Source organism: Oncorhynchus kisutch, linkage group LG8 (assembly GCF_002021735.2).
Source record: "Oncorhynchus kisutch isolate 150728-3 linkage group LG8, Okis_V2, whole genome shotgun sequence".
Taxonomy (NCBI): domain Eukaryota; kingdom Metazoa; phylum Chordata; class Actinopteri; order Salmoniformes; family Salmonidae; genus Oncorhynchus; species Oncorhynchus kisutch.
Genome location: NC_034181.2, coordinates 4,948,696 through 4,963,797, shown reverse-complemented (window position 1 = coordinate 4,963,797; position 15,102 = coordinate 4,948,696). Strand labels below are relative to the sequence as shown.

Here is a 15,102-nt window from a genome sequence, read left to right as displayed (position 1 = left end):
GTTTCTGACCCCACATAGGCTGTTTTAAGGGTCAGTTGACCTTTATTAATTAGAACAAGCTACAACTTCAGGGGGGAAAAAAAATCAAATATAAAGATGAAATAATCTGAATAAGGAGCTGTCACCTGCTACGAAACCAAACTCTAGAACTAGAACTAGAACGATCCCAGAAACACCTACTCTTTATACCACAGCAACAAATTAAAAGTTCTCCAATTACGGTCTAACCATTGTTTTTTGTAACAGTGTGGAGGTCTGGACGGGATATAGCTCCTCCAGTTGTCACAGCTGACAGCCTCTGAGCTAAAGCTTTAGGTTTCAGGAAGCTGTTCTGTTCAGGTCGTCTGGAGCTAAACAGCTTTACTGTCAGGGGTCAGGTGAGCCACTGAACACTCCTTTAGGTGGTGGTCGGACAGGTAAAAGGTGTCTGTTTTGTTCTGATTCGACTTCTATTTCCCCCCTGTTGGCAAACAGTTACATTTCATCAGCATACTTCCTTGAGTGCACTTTGCTCAGAGATTCCTACGCAGGCTCGGTTTTCAAAGGCTGAATTTGAAACGCTGACACCTCGACGGTGGTACGACAACACACAGGTGTTAATAAGGAAAGTGTATTTTTTTTTTTTTTTTAAAGGCGCGAATAACAATGTGTTCTCACCGTTGGCGGCCAGTCACGTCATCCCTTGGCTTTCCTGTACAGGACGTCCTGTTTAAGGAACACCTTGGCAGGAGGCAACATGTCTTAAGGCCAAATGAATGAACCATGCAACAACAAAAAAAAGAGGCTAACGCAATGCAAGAGTGGCCATTTTTATTGTTCTGTAACGATTTACATGACATATGTTTATGTTGTTCATAAAGCACATCTAATCATGACATATAGTTATAAAGAGCATTGTTAAAGCATAATAATAGTTATAATAATAGTAATAAAATAATAGTTATAATAATAGTAATAATAATGTATTTTTTTATGTTTTTGGAGCATTTTGTTCATGTTTTTTTCTGCACAACGAGGATGAGGAAATGAATCGCTGGTTGCGGTAAGTTTTGTAAAAAAAAAAAAAAAAAAAAGGGGAAATTGCAACAACAACTAAAAGTGTCTGGACCCTTCTATAAAATGTCATTTAAAACAACAATAGAGATTTGGTTGTAAGAAAGCAAAACTTCTCCGTTAAGTAACTTTCTCCCCTCTGTCGTCAAGCTAAGCCGAGCCACGGTAAACCGAGCCACGGTAATCCGAGCCACATTCTAGTCATATTTGTGACCTGTTTCAGGAAACTAGGCGTATGTCTCAAGTCTTGACTTCACAGGAGAGCCAATTAAACGTTTAAAAAATATATATATGTTTTTATCAAAATGCGATTTTGGCCAGAAATGCCTTCTGGAACATGTGAGCTTTAATGTGCCTTAATAACAAACTTGTATGCCATCTGTAAATATGAATAAAATTGTTAAATTATTTGGTTTAGCCACAGAAAAAGTCAGCAACCTTCCCACTAGCCATGATTGGCTGAGATAATGAGTGGGCTGGACATGCTGGGTTCAGAGTTCGGATTGGTCTGCCATATAGAAGGCTTCTGTCTACTTGAGTTGGTCAGCATGTGTTGCATGATAGCTGAAGAGATGGAGAAAACACCTGTCTGGATTACATCTTCAAACTAAGGGCAACCTTGGTATGGCATCCATGACAGGGAGACGCATCCATCGTGCATGATGATGTATGCGGGTAAGATAGCTACATGTTCAGATATTACACGTTTCTAATTTTGACAGAAAGTGGTTACATATTAAGCTAAAGTGTACTGTTAGCTAGCTAGCTAACGTTAGCTGGCTGGCTCCCTAGCTAACGTGTATGACGTTGTTATTATTCATATCCCAGAACCTTTTACTTTGCTAGTTAGAGCCTAATGTTAGCTAGCTAACATTGAACCTGGTTGGTTAGCTCCCAGCAGATTCATGCAGGGTAGTAACGACATGATTTGGCACTATGTTCATTGTTGTTTAACTAGCTAGCTACATGACTTAAGCTAAAGTGTACAACACCCGTTGAATATGGCCGGTGACAGTAAATGTCGTCAAAAAAGTGTAATGTAATTGTTGCCGGCAGTGTTGGTTAGGCTGTTTTCATGTTATCCAGAGGTAAACAAATCATCAGCCAGAGCATCAAGTGTGCACTCTGAACGCTCTGAGAGAGAAACGAGATGGGTGGGGCTAAAGCTTAAGAGGGTGCGAACAATGCTGATTGGGTGTAGACAAAGAAGAGCTCTCCAGTCGTAGTACCAAAACATGCTAAGGCCATTTTCTAAAAAAGTGAGTTTACAAGTTGATCAATTTTCAAAGCAGAATTACTTACCCATTGTTCCTCAAAAATGCATTGTACGATACACCATTTTGTAGCTCTAGGTGTCTACTTTTATCCACTGTAAAAAAACAAACTCAATTTCAAATGTTTCTACATAAGACCATATCCAGGTCGTGAGTCGCATTTTTGTTCAGTGTACATACATTAATCAAAGGGCAGTACAGATTCACAGAATACAGCCAATGTCAAAGCAAAACAAATAAGTTTCTACCTTCAGCCGTGCTTCTACTAAAACTACAGATCTAACTGGGTGATCAATAAATCATGGTATGTATGTACGTTGCTAGGTCTTAGCAGGTGAATGGTTCATTTTCTAATGATTATGCTAGCTATCTATCTATGGCTCCATACAGAATCATGCTAGCTATCTATCTATCTATGGCTCCATACAGAATCAAGCTAGTTAGCTATCTATCTATGGCTCCATACAGAATCAAGCTAGCTAGCTATCTATCTATGGCTCCATACAGAATCAAGCTAGCTAGCTATGTATCTATGGCTCCATACAGAATCAAGCTAGCTAGCTATGTATCTATGGCTCCATACAGAATCAAGCTAGCTAGCTATCTATCTATGGCTCCATACAGAATCAAGCTAGTTAGCTATCTATCTATGGCTCCATACAGAATCAAGCTAGCTAGCTATGTATCTATGGCTCCATACAGAATCAAGCTAGCTAGCTATCTATCTATGGCTCCATACAGAATCAAGCTAGTTAGCTATCTATCTATGGCTTCATACAGAATCAAGCTAGCTAGCTATCTATCTATGGCTCCATACAGAATCAAGGTAACTAGCTATCTATCTATGGCTCCATACAGAATGAAGCTAGCTAGCTATCTATATATGGCTCCATACAGAATCAAGCTAGTTAGCTATCTATCTATGGCTCCATACAGAATCAAGCTAGCTAGCTATCTATCTATGGCTCCATACAGAATCAAGCTAGCTAGCTAGCTAGCTTAAAATAGCTTGCTAAATAACTTTACCTAATCTATTGCAGTACTACAAATGATGTTCACAACGCATCAGTTAGACACATCCAATTTGTGTTTACAACTACAAATCTATTTTGCACGCTCAAATCATTGTTAATGATTCACCATAGATGACACATCATCTGTTACTCCCCAGCCATAGTGTAACAACTATCGTACTGCAGTGATCGTTATCTTAACCCTAAGGACACACTGCCATATTTGGTCTGTCTGTCTGTCTCTGTGTGTGTGTATGTCTGTGTGTGTATGTGCGTGTGTGAGTAGAGGGCCTTTGGTACAGACAAGCCGCAGACAGACAGACAGACAGACAGACAGACAGACAGACAGACAGACAGGCAGGCAGGCAGGCAGGCAGGCAGGCAGGCAGGCAGACAGACAGGGATGGTGGGGAGGTTAGAGCTGGGAGGGCCGGGCCAGGGCTGGTGGGGAGGTTAGAGCTGGGAGGGCAGGGCCAGGGCTGGTGGGAAGGTTAGAGCTGGGAGGGCCGGGCCAGGGCTGTTGTGGAGGTTAGAGCTGGGAGGGCCGGGCCAGGGCTGGTGGGGAGGTTAGAGCTGGGAGGGCCGGGCCAGGGCTGGTGAGGAGGTTAGAGCTGGGAGGGCCGGGCCAGGGCTGGTGGGGAGGTTAGAGCTGGGAGGGCCGGGCCAGGGCTGGTGGGGAGGTTAGAGCTGGGAGGGCCGGGCCAGGGCTGGTGGGGAGGTTAGAGCTGGGAGGGCCGGGCCGGGGCTGGTGGGGAGGTTAGAGCTGGGAGGGCCGGGCCAGGGCTGGTGGGGAGGTTAGAGCTGGGAGTGCCGGGCCAGGGCTGGTGGGGAGGTTAGAGCTGGGAGGGCTTGGAGTCTGGAGACTGATTTATTCACAGTGGGTCCTCTCGGCTTTCCACCAAGGCCCCGGGCCAGCCTGTCAGCCAGGCTGAGGAGATCAGAGGAGAGGAGACTTAATTTGTTGTTAAACTAACGTTCTACTTGGACAGACTTGTCAACTCAGAGGACACAGACATAGACATAGACACAGACATAGACACAGACATAGACACAGACTTAGACACAGACATGGACACATACTACCACTGACTTGGCTGGGTAGCAGGCAGACAGGCAGATAGACAGGCAGGCAGATCGACAGAGACAGGCAGACAGAGGCAGAGAGGGTGGCAGACGGAGGCAGAGAGGAAGGCAGCCAGAGGCAGAGAGGGTGGCAGACGGAGGCAGAGAGGGTGGCAGACGGAGGCAGAGAGGGTGGCAGACGGAGGCAGAGAGGGTGGCAGACGGAGGCAGAGAGGAAGGCAGACACAGCAGGTAGACAGACACTTGTTAAATATGGACATGTTTGCTGTGTAATGATCCTGTTTCTCTTATTGTGAACATTTTTCATCACAGTGATGCATCTATGTGATGAATGCTGGTTTTCCAGAAATCGTGGTTGAAAGATCATTGAAATTAGGAGGGAAATACGGAAATTCTCCTACCGGGATTTCTGGAAACCCCGGGAATTTATGGAAAGTTACAAAAATGTTGCAACCTTTGTGCTGTATCTAATTTCCTCTTTAGTATATCAGCTGCTGAACATAGCCCTGGTCTATGTCCTAACCAGGAGGAACAGCATTGACCAGAACCCTGATTGTGTGATGCTGGTCTATGTCCTAACCAGGAGGAACAGCATTTACCAGAACCCTGATTGTGTGATGCTGGTCTATGTCCTAACCAGGAGGAACAGCATTGACCAGAACCCTGATTGTGTGATGCTGGTCTATGTCCTAACCAGGAGGAACAGCATTTACCAGAACCCTGATTGTGTGATGCTGGTCTATGTCCTAACCAGGAGGAACAGCATTGACCAGAACCCTGATTGTGTGATGCTGGTCTATGTCCTAACCAGGAGGAACAGCATTTACCAGAACCCTGATTGTGTGATGCTGGTCTATGTCCTAACCAGGAGGAACAGCATTGACCAGAACCCTGATTGTGTGATGCTGGTCTATGTCCTAACCAGGAGGAACAGCATTTACCAGAACCCTGATTGTGTGATGCTGGTCTATGTCCTAACCAGGAGGAACAGCATTTACCAGAACCCTGATTGTGTGATGCTGGTCTATGTCCTAACCAGGAGGAACAGCATTGACCAGAACCCTGATTGTGTGATGCTGGTCTATGTCCTAACCAGGAGGAACAGCATTGACCAGAACCCTGATTGTGTGATGCTGGTCTATGTCCTAACCAGGAGGAACAGCATTGACCAGAACCCTGATTGTGTGATGCTGGTCTATGTCCTAACCAGGAGGAACAGCGTTGATCAGGACATCTCATTTGATTGAAATAGATACACTTTGATATCTCAGCTGTTTGTTTTAGCAAATACAGAAGTGATAAGGAGAGCGGACGGCTTCTCCAATCTCTTTTGCATAACTTTTACTTATACAGGTTTGTCTCACTGAGATAAACAAATCTTCTGGAAGAGAGACGCTGTTCAAAATAGCAGCAGTGGGCAGGAAGTGAGGAAATCTTTGTTGTGGCTGTCGTGGATGTTTTGAAGGTTGTGGCTAGATGGTATACAGCTACAGACAAGAGTGACTTTTCATAGCAGGTTAGGACAGCATTTTAGGTAAACCTAACCCTTTTCCTAACCTTAACCTTTTACTACAGTGGGCTAAATCAGGGTCACACAGTGTTTCTTGGTAGTCTTAAAACAAATCAACTTTGAAACAAAAGTAAACACCTCACATACATGGTAATGGGCTTAAAGATGGGTAATGGGCTTGTACCATGTCAGATATAGAGTGGACATGTAGTACATGTTGAGTTAGCATCCTAATTTGACACTTTATATACTTTATATATACTTTATATATACTTTATATACTTTATATATACTTTATATACTTTATATATACTTTATATATACTTTATATACTTTATATATACTTTATATACTTTATATATACTTTATATACTTTATATATACTTTATATACTTTATATATACTTTATATATACTTTATATACTTTATATACTTTATATATACTTTATATACTTTATATATACTTTATATACTTTATATATACTTTATATACTTTATATATACTTTATATACTTTATATACTTTATATATACTTTATATACTTTATATATACTTTATATACTTTATATATACTTTATATACTTTATATACTTTATATATACTTTATATATACTTTATATATACTTTATATACTTTATATATACTTTATATACTTTATATATACTTTATATACTTTATATATACTTTATATACTTTATATATACTTTATATACTTTATATACTTTATATATACTTTATATACTTTATATATACTTTATATACTTTATATATACTTTATATACTTTATATACAAAATATAAAAACCGTTTGACATAGGATCACAGGATTTTCGGCAGCTCTTTTGAAATAATGTAAAAAAAACAATTATGAAATTATGAAAAATATTAACGTTCTACCCATGAGGCCACTAGAGGGCGATTTGACCATTTGACTGAAGGAAAGGGGGAGTAACCCAATTCTCCTGAACACTGTCCTAACGTTAGCCTCATTAACCCACATTCTCCTAACCTGCCGCGTAAATTCTTCTAACCTGCTGCGTAAGTTCTCCTAACCTGCTGCGTAAGTTCTCCTAACCTGCTGCGTAAGTTCTCCTAACCTGCTGCGTAAGTTCTCCTAACCTGCTGCGTAAATTCTCCTAACCTGCTGCGTAAGTTCTCCTAACCTGCTGCGTAAGTTCTCCTAACCTGCTGCGTAAGTTCTCCTAACCTGCTGCGTAAGTTCTCCTAACCTGCTGCGTAAGTTCTCCTAACCTGCTGCGTAAGTTCTCCTAACCTGCTGCGTAAATTCTCCTAACCTGCTGCGTAAGTTCTCCTAACCTGCTGCGTAAGTTCTCCTAACCTGCTGCGTAAGTTCTCCTAACCTGCTGCGTAAGTTCTCCTAACCTGCTGCGTAAGTTCTCCTAACCTGCTGCGTAAGTTCTCCTAACCTGCTGCGTAAATTCTCCTAACCTGCTGCGTAAGTTCTCCTAACCTGCTGCGTAAATTCTCCTAACCTGCTGCGTAAGTTCTCCTAACCTGCTGCGTAAGTTCTCCTAACCTGCTGCGTAAGTTCTCCTAACCTGCTGCGTAAGTTCTCCTAACCTGCTGCGTAAGTTCTCCTAACCTGCTGCGTAAGTTCTCCTAACCTGCTGCGTAAATTCTCCTAACCTGCTGCGTAAGTTCTCCTAACCTGCTGCGTAAGTTCTCCTAACCTGCTGCGTAAGTTCTCCTAACCTGCTGCGTAAGTTCTCCTAACCTGCTGCGTAAATTCTCCTAACCTGCTGCGTAAGTTCTCCTAACCTGCTGCGTAAATTCTCCTAACCTGCTGCGTAAGTTCTCCTAACCTGCTGCGTAAATTCTCCTAACCTGCTGCGTAAGTTCTCCTAACCTGCTGCGTAAGTTCTCCTAACCTGCTATGAAAAGTAATTTCCGTCCGTTCCGCTGTATACCATCTAGTCAAAACCATGTTTGAATGGCCATGCTTTAAGTAACACGTTATGTCCACAACATGGTCACAACTAAACTATAAGTTATCAGAGAATACAAGTTTTTTGTTGTTGTTGCTGTTTGCTTGTTATTTGAATCTATATCAGCGGTAATATTGTGGTAATATTGTGGTAATATTGTGGTAATATTGTTCTATTAATGTCTCATCAAGGAACATTTCCCGCAGTAGATTGAGGAGATAGGCTGAAGCGGTAGCTATTAGGTACAGTGGTTGCAAAAAAGTATTTAGTCAGCCACCAATTGTGCAAGTTCTCCCACTTAAAAAGACGAGAGAGGCCTGTAATTTTCATCATAGGTACACTTCAACTATGACAGACAAAATGAGAAGAAAGAAAATCCAGAAAATCACATTGTAGGATTTTTTATGAATATATTTGCAAATTATGGTGGAAAACAAGTATTTGGTCACCTACAAACAAGCAAGATTTCTGGCTCTCACAGACCTGTAACTGGTAGTGGGAGAACTTGCACAATTGGTGGCAGACTAAATACTCCCCCCCCCCCACTGTAGGTATTGTCGACAGACACATCCATTTCTCTCCGATATACTGTATTTCACTGAGGAACCTTTTGTCACAATGAAAGGTGTTTTATTGCATCCATGTCAGGTAATTGCCTCAATAGTAAGAGGCAGCAAAACAAAAAACCTGTTTGGTTTAGGGGGCAGATAAGAGAGCTAGCTAGCAGATTCCAGTGGGCAATTCATTACTTTACAAAACACACGTGTAAGGTTCAAAACATCCACATCAACTAATAATGCAAGTTTTCATGTCTTCAGAAGGTCCAAGCATTGCGCCCCCCCTCCTCCTCCTCACCCCCAAACACACACACACACACACATACATATGATACTGATCAAATGTTGAGTTGACTTTAGTTTAATGCCCCCCCCCCCCCCCCCATTCTGTCTTCCAGATAAAGAAATACTTCGAGCTGGAGCCTTTAGCCAGGGGGAAGCGTTGGATCCTGGAGGGCAGTACGACAAACAACATGGTGGCCGTGAAGGAGAACTTTATCCAGCTAATCAGACTACTGGAGGACACGGACACGGGGCTACCTGCAAGGATATGATGCTAATGCTACATTAGACACAGGGCTACCCGCAAGGATATGATGCTAATGCTACCTTAGACACATGGCTACCCACAAGGATATGATGCTAATGCTACATTAGACACAGGGGTATCCGCAAGGATATGATGCTAATGCTACATTAGAAGCAGGGCTACCCGCAAGGATATGATGCTAATGCTACATTAGACACAGGGCTACCCGCAAGGATATGATGCTAATGCTACATTAGAAACAGGGCTACCCGCAAGGATATGATGCTAATGCTACATTAGACACAGGGCTACCCGCAAGGATATGATGCTAATGCTACATTAGCATCTTATAGCAAAGGACATCATAGCTTACAATTCTACTGAGAACGTTTTTGTAATGTTACCCATAATGTTCCCATGATGTTTGAATGTCCAGTTTTCCGTTAGTTAGGGGAACATTCTATGTTAGCAAAGAAAAACTTCTGAGAACCTTTTTTAGCATGGTGTTAAAGTTAGGAGAATATTCCCTTAATGTCAAGCAGAACTTATCTAGAACGTGGTTACAACGTTCTCAGAATATAGAACATGAATGTTCTAGACACGTTTTGTAGGACGTTGCAAGAATATTCCCGTGTACAGTTTTCTGAGGGTTAGGAAACTTGTTTCTACACCTGCATTGCTTGCTGTTTGGGGTTTTAGTCTGGGTTTCTGTACAGCACTTTGAGATATCAGCTGATGTACGAAGGGCTATATAAATAAATGTGATTTGATTTGATTTGATTTAGGAGAACATTCATGCAACGTTCCCATGAAACTTGTCTAGAACATTTATAATCTTAAGTTCTGAGAACATGGTAATCATGTTCTGGGTAAGGTCTACTTGACTTTAAGGGAATGGTCTCTTGGAAACATTCCTTGCGCATCACGGGAACATTCCTATGAAAATGTTAGTTTATGAACAAATGAGACTCTAAAGGGAACATTCTCTAAAGTTGTGGGAACATTTGATGTTAGCTGGCATGGCGATAATGATACTAATATTGATGCTACGTTAGCACGTTGAGTCAAAGGATGGTATGACGTTAATGCTAATGTTAGCTCGTTGAGTCGAAAGATAATATGATGTTAATGCTAACACTAGCATGTTGAGTCAAAAGATGGTATGATGTTAATGCTAATGTTAGCATGTTGAGTCAAAGGATGGTATGACGTTAATGCTAACATTAGCATGTTGAGTCAAAGGATGGTATGACGTTAATGCTAACGTTAGCATGTTGAGTCGAAGGATGGTATGACGTTAATGCTAATGTGAGCGTGTTGAGTCAAAGGATGGTATGACGTTAATGTTAGCATGTGAGTGAAAGGACAACCACAGCAAGACCTGCCAGTGTTCACAGTCACACATTAACATGGTGAAACGTCTTTGCGTTCATGTAGTTGATTTTGGAGTTGTGTTTTGTTCTCACAGACTCTTGTCTCGCCCAGTTTTGGAAGCGGGATTAAGTCAATGGAAGCAGCGCAGCACAGAACAGCAAATTCATCTGTAAACATTCAACAGAACAGCTACACAACACATCCTCCTTTCCAAAACAAACTCAGTTCCATTCAACCTATCAACTGATGCAGTTGTTTTGTTCGTAATGAAGGAAACTCCTTCAGCTTTCTCAGTAATGGAAGCTGTTTGTTTACCACTATGTGTGCCATGTCAATGAAACCCCCGCGGCGCCATTCACAGCGTACGGCATTCCTCAAGTCGTCATCATGAACACACTGCAGTGACTGCAGCTCATCTGTAAATATGTTTAACATTTGGGATAATTGCTTTTACCGTCCATCTGAGCAGCACATATGCCTGAAATTAGCCAGAAAAGTGGCCTAGTTTTTCAGTCCTGATAACTAACAATGTTCTGGGATTCAAGGAATGAGGTCTGAAGCCTTCTGTTGTGTGTTAACATACTGTAGTTACAGAGAAGTGGGTAGTTAAAACCACAGCAAGACAGGTAGACAGGCAGATAGACAACATCCCCCTTTGAGTCTTAATGTCCCTAGGAAGGTCCCATTCGAGTCTCTAGGTCTATAATATGATATTCTTCTGCAGAATAATCTGTATGGCAAGACAGAAGTACTATAGAATATGGGATGAAGGGGTTAGGGGTCGTGTGGGATGGGGTGGAATGCTAATATCAATCGCCGTCGGCAACAGCTGCGTCTGACACGGTTTTGTCCTGCCTGCCAACCTAATGCCTTCCAACTGTCTGTCTGTGAAGACCCCCCTGTCTAACACCCTAGGACCCCCCAACACATCTCGAACCCCCCAACACACCCCCACCACATCCCGGACCCCCAACACACCCCCACCACATCCTGGACCCTCCAACACCCCCCCACCACATCCTGGACCCTCAACACACCCCCACCACATCCCGGACCCCCAACACACCCCCACCACATCCTGGACCCCCAACACACCCCCACCACATCCCGGACCCCAACACACCCCCACCACATCCTGGACCCCCAACACACCCCCACCACATCCCGGACCCCCAACACACCCCCACCACATCCTGGACCCTCCAACACCCCCCCCCACCACATCCTGGACCCTCAACACACCCCCACCACATCCCGGACCCCCAACACACCCCCACCACATCCTGGACCCCCAACACACCCCCACCACATCCTGGACCCCCAACACATCCCCACCACATCCTGGACCCCGAACACACCCCCACCACATCCTGGACCCCTAACACAACCCCGGAACCCCCCGGACCCCCAACACACCCCCACCACATCCCGGACCCCCAACACACCCCCAACACATCCCGGACCCCTAACACACCCCCACCACATCCTGGACCCTCAACACACCCCCACCACATCCTGGACCCCCAACACACCCCCACCACATCCTGGACCCCCAACACACCCCCACCACATCCCGGACCCCAACACACCCCCACCACATCCTGGACCCCCAACACACCCCCACCACATCCCGGACCCCCAACACACCCCCACCACATCCTGGACCCTCCAACACCCCCCCACCACATCCTGGACCCTCAACACACCCCCACCACATCCCGGACCCCCAACACACCCCCACCACATCCTGGACCCCCAACACACCCCCACCACATCCTGGACCCCCAACACATCCCCACCACATCCTGGACCCCGAACACACCCCCACCACATCCTGGACCCCTAACACAACCCCGGAACCCCCAACACACCCCCACCACATCCCGGACCCCCAACACACCCCCACCACATCCCGGACCCCCAACACACCCCCAACACATCCCGGACCCCTAACACACCCCCACCACATCCTGGACCCCTAACACACCCCCACCACATCCTGGACCCCTAACACAACCCCGGAACCCCCCGGACCCCCCAACACACCCCCAGACTCCTAACACATTCTGTAAATGTCATGTTTTATAAACATTTGACAGAGGTTCCTAGGGATGTTGGTCTGAAATGGCTGTAATATTATAAACACAGTGGTGTAAAGTACTTAAGTAAAAAAAAATATATATATATATACTTTAAAGTACTACTTAAGTCGTTTTTTTTGTTGTTGGTATCTTTACTTTACTATTTATATTTTGGATAACTTTTACTTCACTACATTCCTAAAGAAAAGTATGTACTTTTTTTCAACTCTAGACATTTTCCTTGACACCCAAAAGTAGTAGTTCCATTTCAAATGCTTAGCAGGACTGGAAAATGGTCCTATTCACATCAAATGGTCATACCTACTGCTGATCTGGCGAAGTCACTAAACACAAATGCTTCATCTGTAAAGTATGTCAGAGTGTGCCCCTGGCTATCTTTAAATCATGCCATCTGCTTTGCTTATTAGTTATATATCTACATCGATATTTTACCTTTATTTAACCAGGCAAGTCAGTTAAGAACAAATTCTTATTTTCAATGATGGCCTAGGAACAATGGGTTAACTGCCTGTTCAGGGGCAGAACAACAGATTTTTACCTTGTCAGCTCGGGGATTCGATCTAGCAACCTTTTGGTTACAAATCCAACGCTCTAACCACTAGGCTACGTGCCAGCCCATATATTCCTTAATATCAGGAATTTGAAATTATTTATTATTTTACTTTTGATACTTAAGTATATTTAAAACCAAATACTTTTAGACTTTTACTCAAGTAGTATTTTACTGGGTGACTTTAACTTTTACTTGAGTCATTTTATTTTAAGGTATCTTTACTTTTACTCAAGTATGACAATTGGATACTTGTTCCACCACTGCAAAACCAGACTCCCCATTTGCACCCTACCCACCCCATCCCAGAACCCCAGTCCACTGCCAGCTCCACTCCCTATTCCAGTACTTTCTAGCTGTGGTATTTACAAGATCCCCCCCCACCACCCCCCTCTTCCCAGATGCAAATTTGGAAGTGGGCCCAGCAGAGATCATTCATGGTCTTCATTTTTCATGCCTCAAAAGGAAGCAGGAGGTCAGTTAGGCAATTTTGGGATTAAAGTATTTTTGTGTCCCGCAGATTAGGTTACTTGTAAACAGTCATCCTTCTGTTTTTGTAGGCTAAGCATTAGCCAATCTATTGTATTAAAGCACCTCTTTGTCGCACCATTCACTACTACATTGTGTGGAAATAAATATTGATCGGTCATATTTGTCTCTGTCTGCAAATCGTCATGCTCCTATTGAGGTAGGGTACATTATTCAAAACAATAGCTCAAGGGGAGGTGCATGTACCTGTTTTTTTGGCTTCGTGCTGTTCGCTGACAGATTTTCTGTATGTTCCCGACTGTAGGTTAATGGGCTACATCCACAGATCATAGAAAGCGAATCTCATTTTAGTTCTGTGAGAGATACTGGTCTCACACGGCCACGCGTTGGGTCTCACACGGCCACTCGTTGGGTCTCACACGGCCACTCGTTGGGTCTCACACGGCCACTCGTTGGGTCTCACACGGCCACTCGTTGGGTCTCACACGGCCACTCGTTGGGTCTCACACGGCCACTCGTTGGGTCTCACACGGCCACTCGTTGGGTCTCACACGGCCACGCGTTGGGTCTCACACGGCCACTCGTTGGGTCTCACACGGCCACTCGTTGGTCTCACACGGCCACGCGTTGGGTCTCACACGGCCACGCGTTGGGTCTCACACGGCCACGCGTTGGGTCTCACACGGCCACGCGTTGGTTCTGTTGGGTCTCACACGGCCACGCGTTGGGTCTCACACGGCCACGCGTTGGTTCTGTTGGGTCTCACATGGCCACTCGTTGGTCTCACACGGCCACGCGTTGGGTCTCACACGGCCACGCGTTGGGTCTCACACGGCCACGCGTTGGGTCTCACACGGCCACGCGTTGGGTCTCACACGGCCACGCGTTGGTTCTGTTGGGTCTCACATGGCCACTCGTTGGTCTCACACGGCCACGCGTTGGGTCTCACACGGCCACGCGTTGGGTCTCACACGGCCACGCGTTGGGTCTCACACGGCCACGCGTTGGGTCTCACACGGCCACGCGTTGGTTCTGTTGGGTCTCACACGGCCACGCGTTAGATCTCACACGGCCACGCATTGGGTCTCAAACATAGGTTACAATGTTGCACAAACCATAAGTCCGGGTCGGCCCAACCCGAATCAACTCTTAGAATATCAGGCCTGGGCTGAAAATCAACTTTTTCACATTCATTTTTTTGGGGGGGTGGGGGCAGGAGAACTAACGAAGAGCCAACTCAAATTAACTTTGATTTATTTTCTTAAAATGCTTAAACTGCAAAAGGTTTGATTGATTTTTCATGACAGGAGTGGTACCAGATCTGGCCAAATAGGTTCCAGGAAAGAAACAGTCCAAAACAGAGAGGTGACTCCTCCTCCTCCACCTACTCTCTGTGTGGGGGCAGCCTCCCCATAGACCACTCTCCTCGACCCTGATGTGGGGGCAGCCTCCCCATAGACCACTCTCCTCGACCCTGATGTGGGGGCAGCCTCCCCATAGACCCCTCTCCTCGACCCTGATGGGGGGGGCAGCCTCCCCATAGACCCCTCTCCTCGACCCTGATGTTCCCGGAGGACATGCTCTCGGCGGGATTAAAGATAAACAGTGACTCGGCTTCCCCGA

The 15,102-nt window shown here is 44.8% G+C and overlaps 2 protein-coding genes across 2 annotated transcripts in view; both read left to right on the top strand.

Moving 5' to 3' along the window:
* arl15a (ADP-ribosylation factor-like 15a) overlaps positions 1 to 11,298 on the top strand; it is a 321,282-nt gene extending 309,984 nt beyond the window's left edge. The window contains exon 5 of the mRNA XM_031829578.1: positions 8,834 to 11,298. Coding sequence (XP_031685438.1) covers positions 8,834 to 8,989 — 156 coding nt within the window. The 3' untranslated portion in view covers positions 8,990 to 11,298. The remainder of the gene's footprint in view (positions 1 to 8,833) is intronic.
* LOC116374779 (extensin-like) lies at positions 9,816 to 12,291 on the top strand. Its single transcript, XM_031829484.1, has 2 exons — positions 9,816 to 9,833; positions 11,254 to 12,291. Exons 1-2 carry the CDS (start codon positions 9,816 to 9,818, stop codon positions 12,289 to 12,291), a joined length of 1,056 nt encoding a protein of 351 aa, XP_031685344.1.
* The last annotated feature ends 2,811 nt before the right edge of the window (positions 12,292 to 15,102 follow it).